This window comes from Sciurus carolinensis, chromosome 16, assembly GCF_902686445.1.
Source record: "Sciurus carolinensis chromosome 16, mSciCar1.2, whole genome shotgun sequence".
NCBI classification, from domain to species: domain Eukaryota; kingdom Metazoa; phylum Chordata; class Mammalia; order Rodentia; family Sciuridae; genus Sciurus; species Sciurus carolinensis.
The window spans coordinates 48,732,860-48,745,200 of NC_062228.1; the positions used below are offsets into that span (position 1 = coordinate 48,732,860).

General features: G+C 51.8%; 1 protein-coding gene across 4 annotated transcripts in view; it reads left to right on the plus strand.

Annotated features, from left to right (window-relative positions):
- The window catches only part of Ryr1 (ryanodine receptor 1), a 119,113-nt gene that overhangs the window by 27,668 nt on the left and 79,104 nt on the right, over positions 1-12,341 (plus strand). For all 4 annotated transcript variants that reach the window (XM_047528523.1, XM_047528525.1, XM_047528524.1 and 1 more), the window contains exons 28-36: positions 2,967-3,361; positions 4,213-4,345; positions 5,168-5,328; positions 5,808-5,973; positions 7,665-7,751; positions 7,874-8,100; positions 9,461-10,073; positions 11,564-11,833; positions 12,105-12,305. In XM_047528523.1, the coding sequence (XP_047384479.1) occupies positions 2,967-3,361; positions 4,213-4,345; positions 5,168-5,328; positions 5,808-5,973; positions 7,665-7,751; positions 7,874-8,100; positions 9,461-10,073; positions 11,564-11,833; positions 12,105-12,305 (2,253 nt within the window). The remainder of the gene's footprint in view (positions 1-2,966; positions 3,362-4,212; positions 4,346-5,167; positions 5,329-5,807; positions 5,974-7,664; positions 7,752-7,873; positions 8,101-9,460; positions 10,074-11,563; positions 11,834-12,104; positions 12,306-12,341) is intronic.

Consider the following 12,341-nt stretch of genomic DNA (forward strand, 5'->3'; position numbering starts at 1 on the left):
TAGCCTGTAAAGAACTTGACCTCCGGGTGACTGAGTTTCAGCTGGCACTTTAGAATCAAACAGACCTGGAGTTGGCCTCTTACATTCTGTGTGACCTTGGGCATGTGACAGTCTCTTTCAGAGTGTTTTACCACTAAACCTCCCCAGCCTTTTAAAATTTTGAGACAGGGTCTCACCACATTGCTGAGGTTGTCTTTGAATTCGTTACCTTAGCCTCCCGAGTCACTGGAATTCAAGGGCATGTGCCATCATGCCCAGCTTCTTTCTTTTTTTCCTAAATAATTAGAGAGTAAGTTGGAGATGTTGTGCCCCTTTACCCCAGGATACTTCAGTGTGGAAGCCAGGCACGGTGGCACATGCCTGTAATCCCAGCGGCTCCGGAGTCTGAGGCAGGAGGATTGTGAGTTCAAGGCCAGCCTCAGCAACTTAGCCAGGCCCTAAGCAACTTAGTGAGACCGTGTCTCAAAAATAAATAAATAAATAAATAAAAAAGGAATGGGAATGTGGCTCAGTGGTAAAGTGCCCCTGATTCAATTCCTGGTACAAAACCCAAACCAAACAAATAAACAAATAAAACCCCCAGAAAACCTTCAATGTGCATTTCTCCAGAACAAGGGCACGTTCTGTCGATTGGAATAGAGTTATGAAAATCAGAAAATGAAGCACTGATAATATTATTCTCTAATCCACAGTTCATACTCCAGTTTTGCCAATTGTGATTATAATGTCCCTTATTTTTATCTAGTGTAGGATCCACTCCAGGATAGCCAGTTGTATTTGGTTTTTGTCTCCTCGATCTCCACATAGAGTGTTTCCAAGTTGTCTTTGTCTTCCATGGCATTGACATTTTTGAGAACTACAGGCCAGTTGTTTTGTAGAATGTCCCTTAATTTGGGTTTGTTGGGTGCTTTGTCATGATTAGATGCCTAGGAGGCATATTCGGCAGGAATATCTCAGAAGTGAGGTTGTGTTGCGCTTGATGCATGACACTGTGTTGCTATGTCTCATTATAGTCAGCCCTCTGTATCCACAGATTCAATGTGATCAAAAATATTTGAAAAATAATTGCACTTGTACCGAACACATAGATTTTTTTTGTCACTATTCCTTAAACAATTCAGTATAACAGCTATTTACATAGCATTTACATTGTAAGAGGCATTATAAGCAGCGTAGAGATGATTTAAAGCATACAGTAGGGTATGGTGCAGGTTATGTGCAAATACTATGGCATTTTATATGACAGAACTGGAGCATCCATGGATTTTGGTATCTGCAGGGGGCCCTAGAACCAACCCTCTGTGCATCTCAAGGGACAACTGTACAGATTGTTAACTTTGACTGTTTGAGCATGGTGGAGTCTGCCAGGTTTCTCTGTTGCTATTTTTCTCTTTATAGTTAATAAGTGATTTGTGGGGAGATATTTAAAAGCTGTGCAGAAGTGGAAGGGATTTTGGTAAGGGAATGTCCAGTCGAGACTGGAGCTTTGGAAAGGTCCCTGCTGGCAGTGGGCTACAGGAGGCAAGAGTAGAGGCTGAAAGCCCAGAGAGATGGCTGGGGTGGGACTCTTGCTCACCCAGATGGTGAGCTCCACCAGGGGCCATGGTGCTGTGCAACAGGAAGGAATGCGCCCAACCATGTGGGAGAATCCAGACTCAGCGCTGAATGAAAGTAACCAGCACAAAGGAGCACATGCTGTGCGATTCCATTCATAGAAAGTTCCAGAACAGGCAAAGCTAATCTGCGGCATGAATGGAGAATCAGTTACTGTGAAAGAATAACTCAGAGGCATTGTTAGTTTCTTTGCACACAGATCAAAGGAGAGAGTCTCTTGTCAAGGGACAAAAGGAAAATCAGGATTTCTAAGAGAGAAGGGAGACAGGAGAGAGAAAGAGAGAGAGAGGGAGGGAGAGGGAAACAACCCTGCAGAATCTGGAAAAAGGGAATCTTTTTAAAAAAAATATTTTTAGTTGTCAATGGTCACAATGCCTTTATTTTATCTATTTATTTGTATGTGGTGCTGAGGATGGAACCCAGTGCCTCACCTGTGTTAGTCAAGTCCTCTACCACTGAGCCACAACCCCAGCCAGAACGGGGAATCTTGTAGGCACAGTTTTGGGTCAAATTCACTGGCTGTCAAGGAACGCAGAGGTCTGAGTTGCAAATGATCCTTGAGGAGGTCAACTCTGATTCTGTTGCTTGTGGAGTCTCTAGAAAACCTTCGCGAGTCCAGCTTGACCACCAAGGGCAGGTCTGTCCCTCTACGGGCTCCTGTCTCTTATTTAGGCCAGTCTGGCACATTTGCCTCTTCAGAACCCCTTACCATCTTTAAGAAGGTAGTGATCAGAAGGCCCCTGAGGGACTCCTGGGGACCTGGGTCCTGTTGTTTCCCCGTTCTAGTGTCGGGCACACAGGTATGCTGACGGTGTGAAAACTCGTACCATGTACTTAACATACTCACACTTTTCTGAGTGTTACCAAAATGAACAAAAATTTACCGGGGCCTCTTTACAAAAGTCTGACCTTTCTGAGTTGTTCTTCCCCAGCACTCTCCCCAAGAGCCCAGGAGGGCAAAGTTTTTGTTCTATTTGCTGATGTGTTCCTAGCACCTAGAACAGAGCCTGGCACACAGTAGGTGCTCAGTAAATATTTGTGGGACAGACAGGTGGATGGAAGATGGCCTGGAGTGAGTCCCATGTATAAGTAATTCTGAAAGTTCTCCCAAGTGACTCCAGTGTACCACTGGGCTGCCACTATTAAGGTGCCCAGCAAAGGTGGACAGAGGGCTGAAAGCAACCCCTGGGCAAATTTTGTGCCCTGCGGTGACCAAAGGAGGAGGGGTTGTCTTTAGTGAATTCTTATGCAAGGCTCTAAGACCTAACTTGGCACTGCATGTAACAGGGATAGGACAAGTGGCCTGGCCTAGCCCACTGGCCTCTCTCAGTGCTTCCTGCCCCTCCCCCCAGGTGGCCCGAATGGATGGCACTGTGGACACACCCCCCTGCCTGCGCCTGACCCACCGCACCTGGGGCTCCCAGAACAGTCTGGTGGAGATGCTCTTTCTCCGGCTGAGCCTTCCCGTTCAGTTCCACCAGCACTTCCGCTGCACCGCGGGGGCCACCCCCTTGGCACCCCCTGGTCTGCAGCCCCCGGCTGAGGACGAGGCCCGGGCAGCAGAACCTGACCCCGACTACGAAAATCTGCGCCGCTCAGCCGGGCGCTGGGGTGAGGCTGAAGGGGGCAAGGAAGGAGGTGCCAAGGAGGGCACCCCCGGGGGCGCCTCCCAGGCTGGGGGAGAGGCCCAGCCCGCCAGGGCAGAGAATGAGAAAGATGCGACCACAGAGAAGAACAAGAAGAGAGGGTGAGTGGAGGGTGGGGCTGGGGCGGTTAGGGTGGGCTTCGAATTCCCAGTTTGAGGACCCCAGTGTACTGGAGAGTGGCCCCATCTGTGCTGAGTGCCGTCAGAACACGAGGGAGCCTAATGTGTCTCAGGGTCCCCATGATTTCCCAGGGGTGCTCTGATTCCTGAGAATATAGAATCGAGGAGCCCTACAGTATGGTGTGGAGACTTCAATTCCCAAGTACCTAGTGGACCCCCAAGGGCTTCTCCCAAGGAGCTTCCTTAGCCACGAACACTAAAGGGGGGTCCAGGGTCTTGGGAGCGCTCACTCTGCTCCAGAGTTTACTGTACTCTCAGTGGACAACCTGAACCTAAACCGGGACCCTTTCTGTGTCTCGAGTGTACCCCCAAAACACCAACTTCCAGGGAGACCCTCAGAAGGTATTGAACTGCTCCTACATGGCAGTGGTTTTCGATGGGATGTCACTCAGACTCTGGGGGTGTTGGGAAATGGCAGCACCACCACTCTTCACGTATGGGAGAGCTGCGGCTGGGGGCTCAGGGGTTCCTCCTGCCTCGCAGCGAACAAGACAGTGCCCCTCGTATGAGAAACGCTGATTGAGGGGGACCATTGTAAGTCCCAAAGAGAACCCCCACATTCCCAGAAATGTGGGTGACATGGTACCATGAACACTGTGCAGCGCCTCCAGAATGTAGGGTCACAGGGGAGTCCCACCCTCTGGGGGCGAGGCTTCGGGTATCAGAAGCAGCATGCAGTCGGGATGGACGTGGGGGTCGTGATTTTTGTGGAGGGAAGGTGGGGGTTGGATTTTAGAGCTGGTTCTCATGGCCGCCTCTCCTCCCGCCACCAGGTTCTTATTCAAGGCCAAGAAGGCTGCCATGATGACCCAACCACCAGCCACCCCAGCTCTGCCCCGACTCCCACGCGACGTGGTGCCTGCTGATGACCGCGATGACCCTGAGATCATCCTCAACACCACTACGGTGTGAACCAGGCACCCTCTACTTTGGGGACACCCCTAGCATAGCATGGAAACTCCCCATTCCCAACTTTAGTGCTGCCATTCCCATATCTGGGGATACCCCTGTACGTACTAGACACAAACCACAGCACTTAATCCTTCAGATCCCTGTATCCATCTACCCTGTGACCTGAAAATGGCAGGGAGCATAATGAAGTTATGAGATACACTGCTATAAACTCCCAGGGACCCCAAAATCCAGAGGATAAACCAATATAGGCTAGGAACACCAACATTTGGGATTGACCATGTAAACACAATACCCCCAATTGATAACCACCCTAAAATTCCTGAGAATGAAAATACACAATGCCAATATAGTTTTGGGATCCTCCAAATTTGGAATGTTATGAGAAAGAAAGCCTAGTGGTTAGGATCGCTGGCCAGCCAGGTCACTTGGCCAAGTCACTTCAGTGTTTCAGGCCTTCAATGGAAGTGCTGTGGTTTCAGCCTCAGTAAAACAAGGTTGCAAATGGAACCCACCTGAACTGGTGGCCGGGTGGATGAAGTGAGTCTGTGTAAAGAACTCAGGGCAGTAAGTGCTCTCGGGGGTTATTATTTACTAATTAGTTTGCTGTTACCAGGGAGGGACCCAAAGGTGGGGCTATCAGTAAATATTCCCAAGGGATTTCCAAATTAGTAGCCACAGAAACAAGGAGACATAGACACGGGGGGTCTTGAATCTGGTAACTTCTGAAACTCAGAGAGGACCCTGGAGACCAATGCAGAGTCCCAGGGAACGCTGTCCCCCTGACTGACCTCTGGTCCCCCTGTGTGTCCCCAGTACTATTACTCTGTGAGAGTCTTCGCTGGTCAGGAGCCCAGCTGCGTGTGGGTGGGCTGGGTCACCCCTGACTACCATCAGCACGACATGAACTTCGACCTCAGCAAGGTCCGGGCAGTGACCGTGACTATGGGGGATGAACAAGGCAACGTCCACAGCAGGTGCCAGGGGGGTGGGTGGTTCTATGGGGGTGGAGGCTGGATGGGGGTGGGGGTGGGGGTGGGCAGAAGGGAGCTCCAGGCTGCCTGGCTGTGGGACCTGGGGACTTCCTGGAGCAAGAGGAAGCTCTGGAGTCTGGGCACCTGGCTCAGAAGCTTCCCTTCTCCTCTTCCTCCTCCTTCTCTTCTTTTTTCCCTTCGCTTGCTTCTCCTCTGTCTCCATCTCCTCTTTTCTGTTTTCTCCCTGCTTCATCCTTCCCTCTGTCTACCTTTCTCCTTTCTCTTCTCTCTCCCCAATCTCTTCCGCCTCCGCCTCCCAGGAAGCCCCACCAGCCCCTAGAGGTCCAGGGCCTGGTCTACAGGGGGCGGACATTTGGGGGTGGGTTTGGAGGTTACCCTATTCTGGGACCTCAGGGAAGCGGGTGTCCGTCCAGAGCTCCTGGGCTAAGGGTACCTGCAGTGACCACTCCTGTCTCCTCCAGCCTCAAGTGCAGCAACTGCTACATGGTGTGGGGCGGGGACTTTGTGAGCCCCGGGCAGCAGGGCCGGATCAGCCATACAGACCTTGTCATTGGCTGCCTGGTGGACTTGGCCACTGGCTTAATGACCTTCACAGCCAATGGCAAAGAGAGCAACACCTTCTTCCAGGTGAGTCCAACCCTCAGCAACAACTTAGCCATAGAGCCTCACATTCCAGCATCCCAAGACCATCCTTCAGTATCTCCGAGGCCAGACCCCACCGAGATAGGACAAAATCAGCTTCTAATCTGTCCTCAGGAGGCCCCTGGGAGACCACCTAGTTGAACCTTCCATTAAAGGGAGACCCAGAAGGGAGGAGACAGAGTACAACCTTGACCTTGGAGAGAGGACCATATTCCTTCATGGGTGATGCCAGTCACCACATTTTCACCAATCAGGGAGTACCCTAGGATGGGCCAGAATCCCAAGGTGGGCTTTTCCTTTTCAATATTTTTTATGAAAAAAAAAAAAGAAAGAAAGTGCGCCTGTACTCTAAGTATACAGAAACACCGATTGCCCAGTATATGTCCGGATACCCACCACCAAAATATTATCATTAATGTTTCCTACACTGCCTTTATCACATATTATCCACCTATCTATCCATTAATTCAGCTAAGGTGGGCTTTGGAAAGCTTTGTTAAATGGAGAATTTCAGAAATATACAAAAATGGAATAGCATAATGAACCGCCAGGTCCCTGTTCCACAGCTTCAACTCCCGCCCACTCCCGGCCAATCTCACCTCGTTTTTACGCCTACTTCCACCCGCAGGAGGATTTTGAAGGAAACTGCAGACATCACGTAGTTTCATCTCTTTTCAGCATGTATCTTTAAAGGATAAGGATTATTTTTAAAATGCATAACCACAATACCTCTGTCACCCCCTAAACCCCAAACCAGTTGTTCCCAACCACCATCAAATGTCCAGTCCAGGTTCAATTTCTCTGGTTGCCTCAAAAATGTCCATTAGGCCACTTCTTTGTTTGAACTGGAATCTAAGTAAGATCATATTTTTAAAATATGTTTTTAGTTGTAGATGACACAATGTCTTTATTTATTTATTTTTATGTGGTGCCCAGGATCGAACCCAGTGCCTCACATGTGCCAGGCAAGCGCTCTACCACTGAGCCACAACCCCAGCCCTATATATTTTAATTGGTTGCTATGTCCCGTGAATTTCTTTTTATACGTTGGTTTCCTCTTCCATGCCTGCTCCCCCTTGAAGTGCATGGTTAAGGGAATCGGGCTGTTTGTGCTTCTCCGAGTGTGGTCCCGGCACGGGAAAGACCAGCATCACCAGGAGCTTTTAGGATATGCAGAATATCAGGCCCCTCCCCAGACAGGCTGTATCTGAATCTGCATTTCACGGAGAGCCCAGGAGTTTCACGCGCACATTAATATCAGGGCACATTAACCCAGTCCTTGTGGTTTCATGAGAACATTCTCCTCTGTTCCCTGTATTTCCTGTAAACTGGGGGTTGGGTCTAGAGGTGCAGTTAGATTCAGGTTTGGTTTTGGCAAGACTGCTCCACAGATGGTGTTGTTTGGGGATGGGGGTGGGGTTTGGGGAGAAAAACACAGAGAAACTGGAAAGGTATTCCTGGAGGGGCACGATGTGCACAAAGATGCAGATGACAGGTTGCCAGGGGGATTGGAAGGGGTTGGCCTGGCTGTTGTGGCCCAGGGGTGACCTCAGAGCCACTGGGAGCCTTCAAATGCCCACATGTGGATCTGCAGGCTTGGCCTCAGCATTTGGGGTCCAGAGTCCACATTGCCAGCCCATCCTTGTCCCTCACCTTGTCCTCCTCTTCCCTGCCAGGTGGAGCCCAACACGAAGCTGTTTCCTGCTGTCTTTGTCCTGCCCACCCATCAGAACGTGGTCCAGTTTGAGCTGGGAAAGCAGAAGGTGAGAGTGCAGGAGTGGGGCACTCGTGGGAAAGGCGGGAGGTGTGGGAGACACCCTGGAAGTAGGGTGGAGGGCTGGGAAGAGCTGGGACTCCTGACTCAGGCATGCCTCTGCACCCCCAGAACATCATGCCACTGTCAGCCGCCATGTTCCTGAGTGAGCGCAAGAATCCAGCCCCCCAGTGCCCGCCGCGCCTGGAGGTGCAGATGCTGATGCCTGTCTCCTGGAGTCGCATGCCCAACCACTTCCTGCAGGTGGAGACACGGCGTGCTGGCGAGCGGCTGGGCTGGGCTGTGCAGTGCCAGGAGCCGCTGACCATGATGGCACTGCATATCCCGGAGGAGAACAGGTCAGGGCCTGACTGTTGGCACATGGGCAGGGCAGGTGCTGCCAGCTCTCTGGGGTCTGGATCCAGCTCAGTGCCAACCCAGGAGGCCCCAGATCCACCTAGGGGGATTCTGACTCAGCTCAGGTTTCCAAATAACACTCCAGGAGGCTCCAAACCTGCCTTATGGGGCCCTAGACCCATTCTGTGAGCACAGACTCACCTTGGGGGACCACATTCCCACCCCCAGAGCCCCAACACTATCTCAGGAAGCCCAGACCAAACCTGGAAGAATCTGACATTACCCAGAGAGCCCTGTTGCACCTCACGGCCTCTGGCCACACCCAGTCAGACTTTAGACCTGTCCCACAGAGATCTCAAACCCATTCCAGGGACCCAGGCACACCTAGGACTACAGATGTGTTCACACAAATGCCAGAAATACTTTGTGTGTATGTGTGTGGTACTGGGAATTGAACCCAGGGGGTGCTTCACCACTGAGCTACATCCTTACTCCTTGTTATTTTTATTTTGAGACGGGTCTCACTAAGTTGCCCAGGCTGGCCTCAAACTTGCAATCCTCCTGCCTCAGGCTCCTGAGTCACTGGGATTACAGACCTTCACCACTGTTTCTGCCTAGAATTTTTTTTTGGTGGTGCTGGGGATTGAACCCATGGCCTTATGCTTGCAGGGCAAGCACTATACCAACTGAGCTATATCCCCAGCCCTAGAAATATTCTTAAGGACTCTGAACATAGCCAGGGATCCCAGACTCACCCCAGGAGGCTTCTGACATGATTCATTCTTTCTTTAATTCATTCATTTAACAAATAGCTCTGGACTTCTCCTATGTGGATTGGCAGCATGCTAGGCTGATGACACCAAGACTTTGACACCCAGTGACATTCTTGTAATGCTTATATACAACTCAGTGTGCCCAGATTTGCCCAGGGGGATCCATCCCCCCACTTATTCATTCACCAAATATTGAGCACTCCCAAATGCATGGCATCCTGTTTTAGGTGCTGGGAATATAGTAAATGAAACAGGCACAGATGTCCAGTTGTACTGAAGAAAACATTCTAGTGGCACTCAAAAACAATCTAGGGATCCCAGATACATTTGAGGATCACCAGAACCCCTCTGGATTCTCAGAAAACTTAGACCATCCCAGGGTGTCCTAGATCCCTTAGGAACTTCCCAGATCATTGAAAAACTCCCAGACACAGCTCCAAAGCCCTCATCAGCCCTGACGTTGCAGACCCTGGGATTTACTGCTGGAGCAGCCAGTGTTCACTTAAAGCATCTCTGCCTCTCTGTGGTCTGTGTCTGTCTACCTCCTCTGTGGGTCTGTCCCTGGTTGTGTTCCTCACCTCTGGCACAGGTGCATGGACATCCTGGAGCTCTCCGAGCGCCTGGACCTGCAACGCTTCCATTCGCATACCCTCGCCCTCTACCGCGCGGTGTGCGCCCTGGGCAACAACCGCGTGGCGCATGCGCTGTGCAGCCACGTGGACCAGGCGCAGCTGCTGCACGCGCTGGAGGATGCACACCTGCCTGGCCCTCTGCGTGCAGGCTACTATGACCTCCTCATCAGCATTCACTTGGAAAGTGCCTGCCGCAGCCGCCGCTCCATGCTCTCCGAATACATCGTGCCCCTCACGGCCGAGACGCGAGCCATCACGCTTTTCCCACCTGGAAGAAGCGCAGAAGACGGTCCCCGGCGCCACGGACTGCCTGGCGTCGGAGTCACGACCTCCCTGAGGCCCCCGCACCATTTCTCCCCGCCTTGTTTTGTGGCGGCGCTGCCCGCTGCTGGGGTAGCCGAAGCCCCGGCCCGCCTCAGCCCTGCCATCCCTCTGGAGGCTCTGCGGGACAAGGCGCTGAGAATGCTGGGGGAGGCTGTGCGGGATGGCGGGCAGCATGCACGCGACCCCGTCGGGGGCTCGGTGGAGTTCCAGTTCGTGCCGGTGCTCAAGCTCGTGTCCACTCTGCTGGTAATGGCTTCCTCTGCTTCCCTCCTTGTCCTTCCCATTGAAAATCATTCGTCCATCAATTCCCTTCCATATGTGCATCCAGCCGCCCTCCGGTCCCTCCATCTACACATCCATCCACTTCAGTTTATCACCTTCCTGTTCACCATGCACTTTTCCTTCCATCACTCCTCTGTCTTCTGTTTATGTGTTCCTTCATTTTTCTTTTTCCCTTTCCTCCACTCAGCTAAGCAACAACCGTCCGTCCATCCATCCACCCACCTTTCTCTCCACCTCATTCATTCATATGCTTTCATCTTCTGCCCATCTTTTTTTCCTTCTCTCCTCCACCAAATATCCATCCATCTGTCTGTGTATTCACCTACCCAGCTTTCACCATGTTTGCTCCTCCAGCCTTCCATTCATTCCCATGGTCCAGTCACCCTTCCACTTACCTACCCATTTACTTATTTATATATTTCCTTTCATACATCCAATAATCATCTTCCCTCCACCAGTGTATCCATCCATATACCCACTCACAGATCCATCTGTTCCTCCACCTTCCATTTCCCTTTCCATTCCTCTGTGCACCTGTTTGTCCATAGGTATGTAAACCCGTCTATGTACCCACAAATCTGTCCAACCATCTGCACCGATTCACCTACCTGTTCATCCATCCATTCTCCATCCTTCTATCCATGTTTTCTTTCATGTACTCCTTTATTCCTAAACCCATATAACCGTTCATCCACATATCTCTCCATCCAACTTTTCATGCACAAGCCCATTCTCCATCCACGCACAAATCCACCCAGCTAACCCGCCCACTCTCCCAGCTATGTCCTCACTTCTCCATTTGCCCACCACTGACTGACTTGCTCATGCGTCTCCCATCCCATCCCATCCAACTCCCTGCACACCTGCATCGTTTATCCTGTCACCCATCCAGCTGCCATCTCCTGCTCACCATTTCCTTCATCTCGCTGTCGCGATCCACTCACACAGTCATTTCCCCTTGAGACCTCTACCGTTCACCCAGCCAGCCCCCAGCCCCCCTCTGTTCACCTTTCTCTCTCCCTGTTCTTCTTCTCTTTAAGCTGCTCTTTATCTCCTTCCACACTTCGGTCTGTGAGCATCTTCACGGTGTTGACTGAGAGCTCTGTGGCATGTGCTGGGAGCTACATGGGCCTCCATCAGGTGCAGGGCCTGTCCTGCCCTGAGAACCACATATGTTTAGACTTGGGAGAAAGGACACTTACCTGTTAAGGGAGAGGTGCTCATGTATGCCGATGTGGTCTGGGTTGTGTGGGTGAGACCCAGGTGTGAACGAGGGGAATTTCAAGGAGGCGGGTGGCAAGGAGGGGTTGCCATTTTGGCCCATAGGAGGAATCTATTAGCCAGTTGGGGAAGAACCTGGCATGTGCAGGAGAAGCAGTTCTGGTGAGCGAGACTGGGGAGTGATTATGGCGGCCTTTCAGGCCACAGTGAAGGACTCAGAATTTGCCCTGCAGGTGATGGGCGTCTTCAGCGATGAGGATGTGAAACAGATCTTGAAGATGATTGAGCCTGAAGTGTTTGCTGAGGAAGAAGAGGAAGAAGAGGAGGAGGAGGAAGAGGAAGAAGAAGAGGATGAGGAGGAGAAGGAGGAGGATGAGGAGGAAGAGGCACAGGAGAAGGAAGATGAGGGAAAAGAGGAAGAGGAGGCAGCAGAAGGGGAGAAAGAAGAAGAATTGGAGGAGGGCCTGCTCCAGATGAAGCTGCCAGAATCTGTGAAGTTGCAGGTGGGTCGGTTCTTTCCTGTCTTCCAGCCCCATCCGCCCGGGGGCATGAGTCTGCACTGTCTGGAGGCAGTGGGGCTGTGGAAATGCAGAAAGCAGTTGGAGGGACGCTGGTGAGAGGAGACCATGGAGGCTGACTCAAGATCCAGGAGGGAGTTGGTGGTGGCTGGACCGTGGCAGGGCCGTGGTGGGTGTGGGGGAAGAAACAAGGGAAGTTTCAAGAGGTCCTGTGGTCTCACCACCTTCCCTTTTATTGCATGACTGTCTCCCTCAGATGTGCCACCTTCTAGAGTATTTCTGTGACCAAGAACTGCAGCACCGTGTGGAGTCCCTAGCAGCCTTTGCAGAGCGCTATGTGGACAAGCTCCAGGCCAACCAGCGGGGCCGCTACGGCCTCCTCATGAAAGCCTTCACCATGAGCGCCGCCGAGACTGCAAGGCGGACCCGCGAGTTCCGATCCCCGCCCCAGGAGCAGGTCCGCCAACCCCTGACCTCCTCTAGTCTCACTGTC